Source organism: Ipomoea nil, unplaced genomic scaffold (assembly GCF_001879475.1).
Source record: "Ipomoea nil cultivar Tokyo-kokei standard unplaced genomic scaffold, Asagao_1.1 scaffold0813, whole genome shotgun sequence".
In the NCBI taxonomy this organism is placed as follows: domain Eukaryota; kingdom Viridiplantae; phylum Streptophyta; class Magnoliopsida; order Solanales; family Convolvulaceae; genus Ipomoea; species Ipomoea nil.
The window spans coordinates 276,948-294,003 of record NW_017617241.1 but is presented as its reverse complement, the minus strand read 5'-3'; the positions used below and the strand labels follow the sequence as shown (position 1 = coordinate 294,003).

At 35.8% G+C, this 17,056-nt stretch overlaps 3 protein-coding genes and 1 long non-coding RNA gene across 4 annotated transcripts; 3 read left to right on the top strand and 1 right to left on the bottom strand.

The window, feature by feature from the left end:
• Window positions 1–780: 780 nt before the first annotated feature.
• On the top strand, window positions 781–2,678 carry LOC109178107 (bidirectional sugar transporter SWEET7b-like). The gene is made up of 6 exons (XM_019327639.1): window positions 781–899; window positions 1,393–1,429; window positions 1,545–1,761; window positions 1,915–2,076; window positions 2,165–2,284; window positions 2,368–2,678. The coding sequence occupies exons 1-6, from the start codon at window positions 854–856 to the stop codon at window positions 2,491–2,493; spliced, it is 708 nt and encodes a 235-aa protein (XP_019183184.1). The 5' UTR covers window positions 781–853; the 3' UTR covers window positions 2,494–2,678.
• Window positions 2,679–6,795: 4,117 nt separating this feature from the next.
• Window positions 6,796–7,678, bottom strand: LOC109178109. The gene is made up of 3 exons (XR_002053662.1): window positions 7,588–7,678; window positions 7,318–7,393; window positions 6,796–7,205 (listed from the first exon to the last, which is right to left on the bottom strand). It is a non-coding gene; the product is annotated as an uncharacterized LOC109178109 (long non-coding RNA).
• A 1,195-nt stretch (window positions 7,679–8,873) lies between these two features.
• Window positions 8,874–10,931, top strand: LOC109178108 (bidirectional sugar transporter SWEET7b-like). Its single transcript, XM_019327640.1, has 6 exons — window positions 8,874–8,974; window positions 9,448–9,484; window positions 9,870–10,086; window positions 10,225–10,386; window positions 10,475–10,594; window positions 10,676–10,931. Exons 1-6 carry the CDS (start codon window positions 8,929–8,931, stop codon window positions 10,799–10,801), a joined length of 708 nt encoding a protein of 235 aa, XP_019183185.1. The 5' UTR covers window positions 8,874–8,928; the 3' UTR covers window positions 10,802–10,931.
• Window positions 10,932–13,109: 2,178 nt separating this feature from the next.
• Window positions 13,110–15,147, top strand: LOC109178106 (bidirectional sugar transporter SWEET7b-like). Its single transcript, XM_019327638.1, has 6 exons — window positions 13,110–13,248; window positions 13,760–13,796; window positions 14,109–14,325; window positions 14,459–14,620; window positions 14,710–14,829; window positions 14,927–15,147. The coding sequence occupies exons 1-6, from the start codon at window positions 13,203–13,205 to the stop codon at window positions 15,050–15,052; spliced, it is 708 nt and encodes a 235-aa protein (XP_019183183.1). The 5' UTR covers window positions 13,110–13,202; the 3' UTR covers window positions 15,053–15,147.
• The last annotated feature ends 1,909 nt before the right edge of the window (window positions 15,148–17,056 follow it).

Genomic DNA, 17,056 nt, shown 5'->3' with positions numbered 1-17,056 from the left:
AATATAATGACACATAGATTTCTAGTAAAACTCTGGCATAGAAATTAAATATAGATTTCTAGTAAAACACTGACATAGAAATACAATGATACATAGATTTTGAGTAAAATTATAACTCGTTGATGTATTTTATTGATGGAAGCTAGAAAAACATAAAAAAATTATGATTTATGTTCCTCACAAATATGCCAATTATAAATATTACCCATAAATTATTAATAGTGTAAATGTTTTTTCTCAATTTTTAAAACGTAACATATATGTCATCTCTTTTTAATATTTTGTTTGATGATATAAATTAAAATCCTTGTTGTTAGTTATAAAAAAAAAAAAAAAGATTTCCGTACTTAAAAATCATAAATTCAGACTATTACATAATAGAAGAATTTATCTTATCTTGTAGTGACTTGGCTTGGTCCAGTTGGCAAGCCAGCCGAGCCGTCTTTAGGTTAGAGAATTGCGTGTGTTTGCATGCATGCAAGATATCAGTATATGTTGGTCTAAAATGCCACTGGTAAATGGCGGTTGCAAGAAAGCATGAGTGGCAATTGGGCGTAAATATTTAGCGAATGGAGGGCTAATTTCGGAGTCCTTACAACTGCCTGGAGAGTGGAGGCGCGTTGAAGCAGAAGATAAGAGAGAATGAGTCTCCTACTGAAATTAGTTAAGCAGACAGTCATACGGAAACGAACTCTAGTTAATCGGCGGTGAGAGTAGTATATATACATGCCATCTCACCTCCACTATCCGCTCACATCATCACACCTGGAAACTCCAATCCATCCATCATATCGCTTTCCGGCAATTCTCTGATTAATTTCCGGCTTAATTATTCTCTCTCCTCCCACCTGCAATGGATCCTAAATTTCTTCTCATCCGCACTATCCTCGGCGTTATTGGTACTCTCTTCGATCTTCGTATATACCTCTATCGATTTTATGCTATATATATATATATAGCTTCTTTTTGAGTTCGAAATCACTGAGATCGAGTTTAGTAGCCAGCCGATTTGAATTCGTTGTCCAATTCAATTCGATTAGTCACTGTTGTGACCTAGTATTTGATCTCAAGCATTTTGACTGAAAAGGAGTGACAGTGTTGAAAATTTTGACTGGCCTGGGGATGTAGTGTTAATCAGTTGCCAGGAATCCAGGATTGATGTTTTTAGATTGAAGGTCGATCGCTTCCTGATATGATCGCCTGCATTAACAACATTAATTGAATGTCTGTAGTCTTTGGGGGTTCTGATGATCATAGAATTTCACTGCAGAATTTTAAGATCTTCACTTCTATTTCTGTATCTAGCTACTATATATATATATACTATACATTAGCTTTTGCTGACAAATTTTAATTTACTCGGCTTCTTAAACTCGTTTCATCTGTGCACAGGAAACGTCACCTCCGGCGCTCTGTTCATCTCACCAGCGTAATCTCTCTCTCCTTGTTCTATAGATGATGAATACATAATGAATATCATATATGTTTGGTTAATTTACTGTGTTATTAGTTATGTATCTAATCTTGGGGTTGTGTATTTGCAGACCAACTGTTTATAGAATCATCAAGAACAAATCGGTGGAGGGATTCCATCCATGGCCGTACCATGCAGCGCTGATGAACTGCTTCATGTGGGTGTTCTATGCCATGCCATTCGTCCATCCGCACAGCGTTCTCGTGATGACCATTAACAGTCTGGGTATAGTCTTGGAGCTCTCCTATCTGGCCGTGTTTTTCTACTACAATAATGCCAAAATCCGGGTATGTAACACCATTAATTCCGTTAAGTTTACTTTAACTTCAATTCCCGTTTTGTTTTGCGTTTTTATAGGCAAGATCAGAGGGTGTTGTAGCTAAGGGTGTATAGTATCTGATTTTATTTTATATATATGCGTACTGCTGTTGTGTTTCCAGGGGAAGATGGCAGGTTTGTTTGTTATACAACTTATTGCTCTTGCTGGGATAGTTGCTGGCACCCTCATGGGCGCGCACACTATCAACAAAAGAACCACAATTGTGGGATCATTGTCTGTTGTTTTCGGCATCATTTTGTATGGCTCGCCTCTTTCTATAATGGTATGAATCTATCTTTATTTTCAGTTCAATTATAGACGAATCAAAAAGCTGATGGCTTCTATTAAACCAACTGCCTTCTTGGTCGCAGAGGACCGTGATCAAGACCAAGAGCGCCGAGTACTTGCCGGGTTGGCTCATCGCTTCTGGCTTTGCTAATGGAATCATCTGGGCAGCTTATGCTTGCATTAGATTCGACATCTTCGTCTTCGTAAGCTTTTAACTCTTTTCTATTCTCCCTTTAATTTGGTTGGTTTCTGCAGTACGTACTAATTAACAAATTAATAAATGCAGATCAGCAATGGCGTTGGAGCCGTATTGTCTTTAATCCAGATTATTCTCAAGATCATTTACCGCAACGGTCCAAAACCAGCAGAAGCCAAGCCGTCATCCGAGGTGGAGATCCAGGATGTGGTTTAATTATATTTGATCTGATGCAGTTTTAGAGCGGAGCGGAGCGGCGGGATTTAATTAGGTCGTGTTTAGACGATGTTTAGTTTGACATTATATTATTATTTCAGTGTTTGATACCCACTTAGCCACCCTTCTCGGGACTGTATTTAGAAATACATGGGCATACGCGAGGATTAGACCTTGCAAGCTGTTATATATTAGCATTAATATTCCATATTATTTATAACACTACATTGGCAAAGAAAAACTTATATGATCTCCTATTTTATAATTAAATATGTGAAAACTAGATCATGGAAGAGTGACTGAGTGACTAAAATATGATTCTTATACTTCAAAGATTCAAACTATTATATATGAGCGTGCATAACTTTGAGTGGTGATTCACTACAAGAAAAATCCTCATTTCCAATGGAGATTCGCAACGGAATGAATTCCGTTGCAAAATTGCAACAGAATTTGCAATGAAATGCAATTCCATTGCAAATTTGTAAAAGAAATTGCAATTCCCGTTGCAATTGTGGTGGAAGTGTAAATTTTTGCAATGAAAACCAACATGCATTGCAATTTTTGCAACCGTTATTGCAACGATTGTCAATTCCGTTGCAACATTTTATTAATTTTCAAAAATTGGAGGTTTTGCAATAGTAGTTACAATGGAACTCAAAATCCTTAAAATGAATTGCCATGCAGGTTTCTCAATTCTTCTTTGATTTCTCACATATTTTGTTTTCGCCTAACTAGCGGGTGGTTGTTATTCTTCAAGCCTTTCAATTCCTCGACTCAGAATTATGATACTAATAATTTGGTTGGGAATCAAAAGTTGCAACAGATTGTAGAAGACCAGCAACAAAAGAAACAACAAACATATGATACTATTCAAAGTTTGCCGAATCAGTTCCATGCTTTGATTAATGAGAGACATGCAAATATAGCAACAAATTTTAATCCGTTGCAGTGGATGGTCTCCTTTTGATTGTTGACTACGTAATGTGTATTTGAATATTTTGCTTTAGGGACTAAATATGCATTTGAATCTTTGAATATTTTAATTTGAATATCAATTTTAATGGTTTGTGACATTTTTAATATTTATTAGTAATATATTTATTTATATGCTACTAAAATAATAAAATAGTGATCAATTTGCAATGTAACTTGCAACAAGATTATTGGCATTGCAATAAGATTGCAACGACATTTGCAACTACGATATTATCATTGCAAATTAATTAATTGCAACGACATTTATAACTACCATATATATTACCATTGCAAACAAAATTGCAACAACATTTGCAACTACCATTGCAAACTAAATTGCAATGACATTTGCAATTATCCTATTATAATTGCAACGGCATTTTATTAAATTATTTGTTGTAAGAATTGTAACGGATTAAATTTTGTTGCTATATTTGCAACGGAATAAGTGAGGGGAAACTCGTTGCGAACATTGCAATATCTGCAACAGATCGAGGAGGCAATACAAACTTGTTGCAAACATTGCAATGGAATTTACAAACGGAACTCAATCCGTTTCAAATAGTTCATTGCAATATCCATTGCAAAATTTGCAACGGAACTAAAATTTCGTTGCAATGAAATTTCAACGAGTGTTTTATCAACGAAATGTATTTCGTTGCAAAACGTGATTTGCAACGAAATTTGCGTACTTTGCAATGAAATTCCGTCTGTTGCAACTAAGACCTTTTCTTGTAGTGATTACGAGTTTTGCTCGTCATTTAAAAACTTTTGTGATGACAACATTATATTACACACCATTGTTAAAATTTTATATAGTGATGAGATATATAATGTAATAATAAAACACTTTTTTTTTCAAATAAAAAAACATGAATTTAAATCTCATAACTATACTTTTAATTTATTTCTCATCATCAAATACACTAAAAAAAAGTTTGATATGGTGATGTGCAGGTAGTATGCTAAATATCATATGGAAGCCCCATGCACAGCTAAAGATATCATCATAAAATAATAAAGACAATCATATCCCTATCCAAATTAAAAGTGAAAGCACAACCTCTTCAATTCACTGCTGCTTCAATTCATTTTTGTCTATCTTTTTGCGAAGTGGGACTGCTCATGAAATATTATTTTGTTGACCTTATCGAGATGTGTATATATAGAGTTCAACTAAAATTCTGCCATTTATTAAAAATATATATACATAGATTTGATATTGAAAATAATATATAGAGTTGGCAGTGGCGGATCCAGAAAATCATCTTAGTGTGGGCGAATATTAAATAACGTTAGAAATGTCAATGACAACATATTAAACAACCATAATAAAGTTAAAATACAAAATACATTATAAGTTACAATATATTTATGAGAAAATATGAAACATAATCAATTAGATAAAATAATTTGAATAACAATATATTCATAAATACTTTTAAATTTTAATTTCTTTTAGTTAGATCGCTTTATAAAAATTAATTTGAATATAATAAAGTATATTATAAACTTGTATACTACATTAATTAAATGATTTATAAAAATTAGACTAAAAGAGCATTTAATTTGTTAAATGATTCATAAAAAGTAGAATAAAAATATTTAATTTATCTTGTGAAGAAATGAAAGAGAGAAGATAATTAAAAGTATTACTAATGAGATTTGAACCCATGACATAAGCCTTTTATAACATAAAATTTGGAGTTCAACCAACTAAACTATTCAAACTATTAATATTTTCAATATAAATATAGATTTTATATAATATTTCATGTTATATATGTATACATATAGATACAGATATATATATATAAAGGGGTGGGGGAGTACGTGGGGGCAGCTGCCCCCACACTGGGTCCGCCCCGGAGAGTTGGAGTAAAATTCTGTCATTTATTAAAAATATACATAGATTTGATATGGAAAATAGCATATAGAGTTGGAGTAAAATTCTGCCATTTATTAAAAATACTAGTTTTGACACGCGCGTTGTGCGATTAGACCAATGCCCAATGTGTATTTATAAATTAGTATTTCTTAATTAGTTAAAGTATTCATATAATATAATAATGAGAGAGAGAGAGAGAAAAATGCGAAATTAATAAAAGATATTGAAATAGTCTTGGTGATTATATATTTTAATAAAAGATAAAGAAATTCGAAATAGCTAAATTAGGGAAGTCAATTTTCACTTTTTATCTTCATTAGTGTGGCATTGAAAGTGAAACTTACCGGTTCCGGGCACGTCAACACAAAATACATAGCACTTTTCTTCTTAGCTTCAACCTACCTTCCATCCTTTTTCAATTGTAAAATAGGAAGTGGATGAGTGATCGAAGCAAAACGATAGAATATCATTTCAATAATGAAACAAAAATTGATTATAATCGTAATAAATAGCTGTGTGTTTTTCTTTCTATCAAGTCAACTTCTCAAGATTAATAATAATAAAACGTCCAGCTTATCATGCATTAATATTATAAAAGACAGAACAATAAAGATATAAAATTGCAGCAATATTAATCCAACAACAAATAGCAATAAATGTGACCGAATATGCTAGTTTACTATAGGATCTATTGAATCAACTAAATGCTGTTGCAATCGCCTCTCATCATCTGAAACTTCCATCGTATGTACAGGTATAAGAAAATGAACCCAAAACACAGGGAAAGCCAAAAGAAACCTCCTACGGCTTGTAATTTGTTAGGATCCCTGCATAAGACCCTCCTCCCTATGAACATTGGTCACTCCAAGGACAGCTTGAGCGTTCAAGGGTGAGAGCTTTGATTGGCAAAATTGCTCTCAAGAAATTGTTTCTTGATCTTCAGTCACTGTTGTTGTTATCTTCTCATAGACACTGCATTTTCAATAAAAGAGCACAGGCAGCTTCCCTAGACTCGGGAAGTTGGTCACTAAGGTGAGATGCAATACTCCAATTTTAATGCTAATAATTAATGTGAAAAAAAACTGGAAATAAGTGACAGAAGAAAAGCTTACAGAGCCATGAAAGCCTGAAATGGATCAGTACCCACTTTCTCCTTGGATCTCAACATCCCCAAACCTACAACATACAAACATCTCAACCTCAAACCTTAAAAACAACAAAAACAACTCCTAGCAATTAGAGAAAGAAAAGGAAAGGAAACAAAAATTAGAGACTTTGTTTTTCTGAACTAATCAGTGTGTCCAGTAGAGAGGGGGAGTATTACTCCAAATAGACAAAGAAAAGGAAAGGAAACAAAAATTACAGACTTTGTTTTTCTGAATTAATCAGTGTGTCCAGTAGAGAGAGGGAGTATTTACTCCAAACACAGATATGAGTCATAAGAAATCTACAAATATGTATGATATCCTCATATCTACCCATTGAAAATACAATATTCTCTCAAAACATTATAGTAAAAGTGAATATTTAACATGTTTTTCTGCACAAACATAAACCAGCCAGATATTTCAATTTCTATCACCTCCTTTGAAAGTTCAACTTCTAAGGGCAAAGTGTGAATAAACAGGCAAAACGAAGAGGGAACAGAATCAGCACTACAGCCACAATGGGTAATTGATCATGGTGATATCCAAAATAATCCCTCAAAAAAGGTTGCCTATGTTTTCTTTTCTCCAAAAATCTCGATATCCTTCTCTATATCGCCATATTGCGAAGAAAGCATGCCGTTTAGGGACCAAGATGTAGGCATTAGATAGTAAAACCAGATCCACCATTTGGGAATTTGCTGCAAGATTACGAACATATATAAAATGATCGTTTTCAATAATGTCAGCGAGTTTCTTATAATAGAATGTAAACTGGAGATCTTGAGGTGTGTCGTTGAAAGTGAAACTTACCGGTTCGGGCACGTCAACACCAAATACACAGCGCTTTTCTTCTCAGATTCAACCTACCTTCCATCCTTTTGCAATTCTGAAATAGAAAGTGGATGAGTGATCGAAGCAAAACGATAGAATATCATTTGAATTAAAATTAAAATTAAAAAAAAAAAAAGTCCAGACTCCAGAACCCTTTATCAAGTTCCTGTTTACTTTACAAATAGGAGCCAGATGCAATATTGAACCAAGAAAAATAAGTACAGAAAGAAGAGAGTATGCAACTCTTACCAGTTTTGGTACACTTCTGGAGAAGCGCATCGTGGCTCACAACCAGGTTCCCAAGAAGTCAAATTACAATTTCTGCCGGGGTTTAGGTAACCGGAACTCCCTAATGTTGTGAAGGTGTTACTGAAGTAGAATCTTATCTCTACCGCAGTGCATAATGTTTCTGGTACAACCCCTGTTTGCCAACACAAAGATTCATTAAACTTTAGTTAGAAATTACAACTGATGGAGACAGATATATGAGAGTGAAAATTTACTCCAGTATGGAAGGAAGAAATTCATTGAACATTACTATTTAAAGTTTACTCTAGTATCTTGTCACAAATTCACAAAGCTCAGATATCTTACTATTTAAAGTTTTCTAGTAGTAAACATTACAAAAAATGAAGTACAATCTTACATCGAGTTTTGACAACACACGAACTCACGAAGGTCAAATTCTGAGTAAAATTAAAGGCATTATTCCAATCCTCTTCTCTGCACCTCAATAAAATAACAAGTATTATAAAAGAGAATTATAAACTGAATTAAAAAAAAAAAAAAACGGTCAATACACAAAACCAAAAGGCATCTTCATTAGAAATACAATAATACATAGATTTCGAGTAAAATTATAACTCCTTGATGTGTTTTATTGATGGAAGGAAAAAAATAACAAAAAATTATGATTTGTAGGCATATATATATATATATATATATATATATATATATATATATATATATTTTATAGATAAACTAGAGTATGCCACTTAAGCATTGATGATATAATTAAAATCCTTATTGTTGGTTTTTTTTTTTTTTTAAAGAAAATAGAGGATAAAACATGATTTACATGCTTAAAAATTATAAATTACATAATAGGAGAATATATCTTATCTTGTAGTGGCTTGATTTGGTCCAGTTGGCAAGGCAGCCGAGCCGTCTTTAGGTTAGAGAATTGCGTGTGTTTGCATGCATGCAAGATATCCATATAGTATACGTTGGTCTAAAATGCCACTGGTAAATGGTGGTTGCAAGAAACCAGGAGTGGTAATTGGGCGTAAATATTTAGCGAATGGAGGGCAAATTTCGGAGCCCTTACAACTACCTGGAGAGTGGAGGCGCGTTGAAGCAGAAGATCAGAGAGAATGAGTCTCCTACTGAAATTAGTTTAGCAGACAGTCATACGGAAACGAACTCTGATCTAGTTAATCGGCGGTGAGAGTAGTATATACATGCCATCTCATCTCCACTATTATCCGCTCTCATCATCACACCTGGAAACTCCTATCCATCGATCATATCGATTTCCGGCAATTCTCTGATTAATTTCCGGCTTAATTATTCTCTCTCCTCCCACCTGCAATGGATCAAAAATTGCTTCTCATCCGCACTATCCTCGGCATTATTGGTACTCTCTTCGATCTTCCTATATACCTCTATCGATTTGATGTGATATAGCTTCTTTTTTAGTTCGAAATCACTGAGATGAGTTTAGTAGCCAGCCGATTTGACTTCGTTGTCCAATTCAATTCGATTATTCACTGTTATTGTGATAGTATTTTGGTTGAGCTAGTTTCTCCATGTTTGATCTCAAGCATTTTGACTGAAAAGGAGTGACAGTGTTGAAAATTTTGACTGGCCTGGGGATAGATGTAGTGTTAATCAGTTGCCAGGAATCCTGATATGATCGCCTGCATTAACAACATTAATTGCATGTCTGTAATCTTTTGGGGTTCTGATGATCAAAGGATTTCATTACAGAATTTTAAGATCTTCACTTCTATTTCTGTATCTATCTAATATATACTATACATTAGCTTTTGCTGACAAGTTTTAATTTACTTGGCTTCTGAAACTCTCTTGTTTCATCTGTGCGCACAGGAAACGTCACCTCCGGCGCTCTGTTCATCTCACCAGCGTAATCTCTTTCTCTCCTTGTTCTATAGATGATGAATGCATATAGAATATCACATTTGTTAGGTTAATTTACTGTGTTAGTTTGCACGTTATTAATTTGCACAAGTATAGTAGTGTGAGTATGTGTAGCATGAATTACAATATTTTCCACTGTTTTAATTTGCTAGTTGGTTGCGTATAGTACGTACCTAATGTATATGCAGGCCAGCACAGTTGAACTCTAAATTAAAAACAGTAACAAATTAACCAAACCATCATTTTGCCGGATGGATGAGATCTGATGATCTCATGCCAATATATATATATATATATATATATATATATATATATATATATATATATGTATATATATATATGTATATAATCTTGGGGTTGTGTGTTTGCAGACCAACTGTTTATAGGATCATCAAGAACAAATCGGTTGAGGGATTCCATCCATGGCCGTACCATGCAGCGTTGATGAACTGCTTCATGTGGGTGTTCTATGCCATGCCATTCGTCCATCCACACAGCGTTCTTGTGATGACCATTAACAGTCTGGGTATAGTCTTGGAGCTCTCCTATTTGGCCGTGTTTTTCTACTACAATAATGGCAAAACCCGGGTATGTAACACCCGCATCTCATCATCTTAATTTTCCGTTTTGTTTTGCCTTTTTATAGGCAAGATGAGAGGGTCTTGTAAGCTAAGGGTGTATAGTATCTGATCTCATTATATATGCGTATTGTTGTTGTGTTTCCAGGGGAAAATGGCGGGTTTGCTCCTAATAGAGCTTATTGCTCTTGCTGGGATAGTTGCTGGCACCCTCATGGGCGCGCACACCATCAACAAAAGAACCACAATTGTGGGATTATTGTCTGTTGTTTTCGGCATCATTTTGTATGGCTCGCCTCTTTCCATAATGGTATGAATCTATCTTTATTTTCAGTTCAATTATAGACAAATCAAAAATTTGATGGCTTCTATTAAACCAACTGCCTTCTTGGTCGCAGAGGACAGTGATCAAGACCAAGAGCGCCGAGTACTTGCCGGGTTGGCTCATCGCTTCTGGCTTTGCTAATGGAATCATCTGGGCAGCCTATGCTTGCATTAGATTTGACATCTTCGTCTTCGTAAGCTTAACTCTTTTCCATTCTCCCTTTAATTTGGTTGGTTTCTGCAGTACGTACTAATTAACAAATTAATAAATGCAGATCAGCAATGGCGTTGGAGCCGTATTGTCTTTAATCCAGATTATCCTCAAGATCATTTACCGCAACGGTCCACAGCCAGCAGAACCCATGCCGTCATCCGAGGTGGAGATCCAGGATGTGGTTTAATTAGATTTGATCTGATGCAGTTTTAGAGCGGAGCGGTGGGATTTAATTAGGTCGTGTTTAGATGTTTAGTTTGACATTATTATTTCAGGGTTTTTGTAGACATCCACTTAGCCACCCTTCCCGGGTCATATGTCACTATCTTGTATTTATAAATACATGTGCATACGCGAGGATTAGACCTCGCAAGCTTTTATACAATATTCCATATTATTTATAACCCTATGCTAGCAAAGAAAAATTTATATGATCTCCTATTTTATAAATAAATATGTGAAAATTGGATCACGGAAGAGGTGACCGAGTGGCTAATTAAAATATTACATGAGCATAGAAAAATCTTCATTTGCAATGGAGATTCGCAACGGAATGAATCCCGTTGCAAAATTGCAACAGAATTTCCAATGAAAATTTGTAATGAGAAACTGAATACTTCATTCTTTCCAACTTTCTCCTCTATGAGATTGAGTACTTCATTATCTGACGAACAATGGTCTCCTTGTTGATTATTGACAACTTAATATGTATTTGAATATTTTGCTTTTAGTGACGACTAAATATGAATCTTTGAATATTTTAATTTTAATATTAATTTTAATGGTTTGTGACCATTTTAATATTTATTAGTAATATATATATTTATTTATATGCTACTAAAAAAAATAGTGATCAATTTGCAATGTAACTTGCTTGCAACAAGATTACTGGCATTGCAATAAGATTGCAACGACATTTGCAACTACGATATTATTATCGCAAATTAATTAATTGCAACGACATTTGTAACTACCGTTTCAAATAGTTCATTGCAATATCCATTGCAAAATTTGCAGCAACGGAACTAAAATTTTAACGATTGTTTTATCAATGGAATGCATTCCGTCGAAATTTAGGTACTTTATAACAAAATTCCGTCCGTTGCAATTAAGATTTTTTCTTGATTACGAGTTTTGCTCGTCATTCAAAAATTATATTACACACCATTGTTAAAATTTTATATAGTGACACTACTGGAAATTATTGAATTTCCGACCACTTGAAAGTGATCTTAAATCAAGTCGAGAGTAAAAAGTGGTCGGAAATAGCAACAAGAATTTTTTCGAATACCAAAAGTAGTCGGAACAAGGCTTTCGACTTGATTTAAGATCACTTTCAATGGTCGAAAATTTCAGAATTTCCAGTAGTGTGATGAGATATATAATGTAATAATAAAACACTTTTTTTTTCAAATAAAAAACATGAATTTAAATCTCATAACTCTACTTTTAATTTATTTCTCATCATCAAATACACTAAAAAAAGTTTGATATGGTGATGTGCAGGTAGTATGCTAAATATCCCGTGGAAGCCCCATGCACAGCTAAAGATATCATCATCATCATCATCATAAAATAATAAAGACAATCATATCCCTATCCAAATTAAAAGTGAAAGCCCGCACAACCTTATCGAGATGTGTATATATAGATTTGAAGTAAAATTCTGCCATTTATTAAAAATATATATACATAGACTTGATATGGAAAATAATATATAGAATTCGAGTAAAATTCTGTCATTTATTAAAAATATACCTATATAGATTTGACATGGAAAATAATATATAGAGTTACAGAAATATAATAATACATGGATTTTGAGTAAAATTAAAATTCCTTGATGTGTTTTATTGATGGAGGAGAAAAAAAAAAGATTAACAAAAAATTATGATTTGTCGGCATATTTAATTTTTTTTGTTTAGATAAACCAGAGTATGCCACTTAAACATTGGTGATATAATAAATTAAAATCCTTGTTGTTGGTTTTTTTTTAAAAAAAGGATAAAACATGATTTACATGCTTAAAAGTTATAAAATAAGATTATTACACAAACTAAGAGCAGAGTTTATCTTATTTTTTTGGAAATAAGCAGAGTTTATCTTATCTTGTAGTGACTTAATTTGGTCCAGTTGGCAAGCCAGCCGAGCTAGGTTAGAGAATTGCGTTTGCATGCATGCAAGATATCCATAATTCCATATAGTATACTTTGGTCTAAAATGCCACTGGTAAATGGCCGTTGCAAGAAAGAAGGAGTGGCAATCGGGCGTAAATATTTAGAGAATGTAGGGCTAATTTCGGAGGACTTACAACTGCCTGGAGAGTGGAGGCGCGCGTTGAAGCAGAAGATTAGAGAGAATGAGTCTTCTACTGAAATTAGTTAAGCAGACAGTCATACGGAAACGAACTCTAGTTAATCGGCGGTGAGAGTAGTATATATACATGCCATCTCATCTCCACTATCAGCTCTCATCATCACACCTGGAAACTCATAACCATCCATCATATCGCTTTCCGGCAATTCTCATCTCCATTATCCGTCGATCTGATTCCGGTTGATTAATTATTCTCTCTCCTCCCACCTGCAATGGATCAAAAATTGCTTCTCATCCGCACTATCCTCGGCATTATTGGTACACGATCATCTCTTCTTCGTATATACCTCTATCGATTTGATGTGATATAGCTTCTTTTTTAGTTCGAAATCACTGAGATCGAGTTTAGTAGCCAGCCGATGTGAATGTTAGTTCGTTGTCCAATTCAATTCGATTATTCATCTAGTATTTTGGTTGTGCTGGTTTCTCCATGTTTGATCTCAAGCATTTTGACTGAAAAGGAGTGACAGTGTTGAAAATTTTGACTGGCCTGGGGATGTAGTGTTAATCAGTTGCCAGGAATCCAGGATTGTTGTTTTTTAGATTGAAGGTCGATCGCTTCCTGATATGATCGCCCTGCATTAATTAACAACATTGCATGTCTGTAGTCTTAGGGGTTCTGATGATCAAAGGATTTCATTACAGAATTTTAAGATCCTTCAGTTCTATTAATTCTGTATCTATCTACTATATATACTATACATTAGCATTTGCTGACAAGTTTTAATTTACTCGGCTTCTTAAACTCTATTGTTTCATCTGTGCACAGGAAATGTCACCTCCGGCGCTCTGTTCATCTCACCAGCGTAATCTCTCTCTCTCCTTGTACTATAGGTGATGAATGCATAGAATATGATATATGCATGTTAGGTTAATTTACTGTGTTAGTTTGCACGTTATTAATTTACTCAAGTAGTACGAGTATGTGATGCATTACAATATTTTCCACTGTTTTAATTTGCTAGTTGGTTGCGTATAGTACGTACCTAATGTATATGCAGACCGGCATGATTAAGCTCTAAATTAAAAACAGTAACTAATTAACCAAACCATCATTTTGCCGGATGGATGAGATCTGATGATTATATGTATCTAATGTTGGGGTTGTGTGTTTGCAGACCAACTGTTTATAGAATCATCAAGAACAAATCGGTGGAGGGATTCCATCCATGGCCGTACCATGCAGCGCTGATGAACTGCTTCATGTGGGTGTTCTATGCCATGCCATTCGTCCATCCGCACAGCGTTCTCGTGATGACCATTAACAGTCTGGGTATAGTCTTGGAGCTCTCCTATTTGGCCGTGTTTTTCTACTACAATAATGGCAAAACCCGGGTATGTAACACCCGCATCTCATCATCTTAATTTTCCGTTTTGTTTTGCCTTTTTATAGGCAAGATGAGAGGGTCTTGTAAGCTAAGGGTGTATCTGATCTTAGTATATATGCGTATTGTTGTTGTGTTTCCAGGGGAAAATGGCGGGTTTGCTCATAATAGAGCTTATTGCTCTTGCTGGGATAGTTGCTGGCACCGTCATTGGCGCTCACACCATCGATAAAAGAACCACAATTGTGGGATCACTGTCTGTTGTTTTCGGCATCATTTTGTATGGCTCACCTCTCTCCATAATGGTATGAACCTATCTTTATTTTCAGTTCAATTATAGACGAATCAAAAATTTGATGGCTTCTATTAACCCCAACTGCCTTCTTGCTCGCAGAGGACTGTGATCAAGACCAAGAGCGCCGAGTACTTGCCGGGTTGGCTCATCGCTTCTGGCTTTAGTAATGGAATCATCTGGGCAGCCTATGCCTGCATTAGATTCGACATCTTCGTCTTCGTAAGCTAGCTTTAACCTTAAACTAACTCTTTTCCATTCTCCCTTTAATTTGGTTGGTTTCTGTAGTATGTACTAATTAACAAATTAATAAATGCAGGTGAGCAATGGCGTTGGGGCCGTATTGTCTTTAAGCCAGATTATCCTCAAGATCATTTACCGCAACGGTCCAAGGCCAGTAGAAGCCAAGCCGTCATCCGAGGTGGAGATCCAGGATGTGGTTTAATTATATTTGATCATGCCGGTTTTCATCTGATGCAGTTTTAGAGCGGAACGGCGGGATTTAATTAGGTCGTTAAGATGTTTAGTTTGACATTATTATTTCAGGGTTTTTAATTTGTAGAGCTCTACCCTAATCTTTATAGCTTAATTAGTTCGATCTCACTAAACTTGCTACCTTCAATTCAATAGTCTTTTTTGGTTAACTTTGCCAGAGTTTTTTAAAAAAAAAAAAAAAATAACCAACTGCTTAATTAATATCATTCATCCAAACATTACAAAGAAAATTATGAGGGTGAAAAGGCCTCTCCGTATGATCTGGCCTAGAAACGAACTCTACGCAATACAATTTGTAAAGTATTTAATAAACGAGATATCAACTTGAGTTAAAATGTACTCAACAAATATTTAACATCAAGTAACAACAAAGAAGAAACACTCACGATTGGAGGAATAATTTCATTCAGATAGAATGAGAGATACAAGTATATCACTACTCAAATTGTAACTACTCCTAACATCTAGGAATACAATCATATATTATAACATAACAAATAATAATAATAATAACACTAACACACCCCCTCAAGCACAAGGATGTGGAACAACATTGAGCTTGTCCCGTAGAGCAGCGAAGCGGGGTGATGGCAGCGGTTTAGTGAAGATGTCGGCAAGCTGATCAGCCGTAGAAACATAGTTGACCAAAAACTCCCCAGAAGCAACCTTGTCACGAACAAAGTGGTAGTCGATTTCCACATGTTTTGTCCGCGCATGAAAAACTGGATTGGCGCACAAATAAGTTGCTCCAAGATTATCACACCACAGCGTGGCTGGCTGGCCAGAATGCAACCCTAACTCCCGTAGCAGAGACACAACCCAGGTCACTTCAGCGGAAACATCAGCGAGAGCTTTATACTCGGCCTCAGTGGATGACCTCCCGTAGCAGAGACACAACCCAGGTCACTTCAGCGGAAACATCAGCGAGAGCTTTATACTCGGCCTCAGTGGATGACCGTGCAACTGTGCGCTGCTTCTTGGAGAGCCAGGAGATCAGATTAGTCCCAAGATAGACTGCGAAACCACTCGTACTCTTACGATCAACGGGGCAACCGGCCCAGTCCGAATCCGAATATGCATGAATACTAGTAGTGGACGAAGCAGATAGTCGCAGCCCATAGTCAAGCGTACCCTTGATATAACGTAGTACCCGTTTTGCAAGACCCCAGTGTTCCGTAGTCGGTGCGTGCATAAACTGGCATAAACGATTAACCGCATAAGCAAGATCAGGTCGTGTTATAGTTAAATACTGTAGAGCACCAACTATGCGACGATACTGAGTCGGGTTGTCGTGCAACTCATCTGGCTGTATAACTGATTTTGTGATAGCGGCCGGAGTCGTGAGTGGCTTACAGTCAGCCATCCCAGACCGCCCTAGGAGATCAGTCATATAACGGCGTTGCGAAAGAAGGAGACCATTATCAACAGGAACCGTCTCAATGCCTAAGAAGAAGCGTGGGCTCCCAAGATCCCGAATTTTAAACGTGGTGGCCAAACGACCCAATAAAGTGGTAACTAAATCAGCATCATTCCCCATCATAATTATGTCGTCAACATACACAAGCAGAAACACCCGAGCATTAGCAGTAGTATAGTAAAATAAAGAGACATCCGTTTTCGACGCGCTAAACCCTGCAGACAACAAGAAGTCAAGCAATCTCTTGAACCAAGCCCGAGGTGCTTGTTTCAAGCCATATAGGGAACGCTGTAAGTGACAGACGTGTCCCGGGTTAGTCGGATCTTCGTAGCCTGGTGGCTGCTTCATGTAGACAGTCTCAGCCATATGCCCATTTAAAAAGGCATTATGAACGTCCAACTGGCGTAGAGTCCAGCCATTGGACACAGCTAGGGCAAATAACATCCGTACCGTGGTCGGCTTGACCACGGGACTGAAGGTGTCAAAGAAGTCTTCACCAGCTACCTGGTTAAACCCTTTGGCTACCAGGCGCGCTTT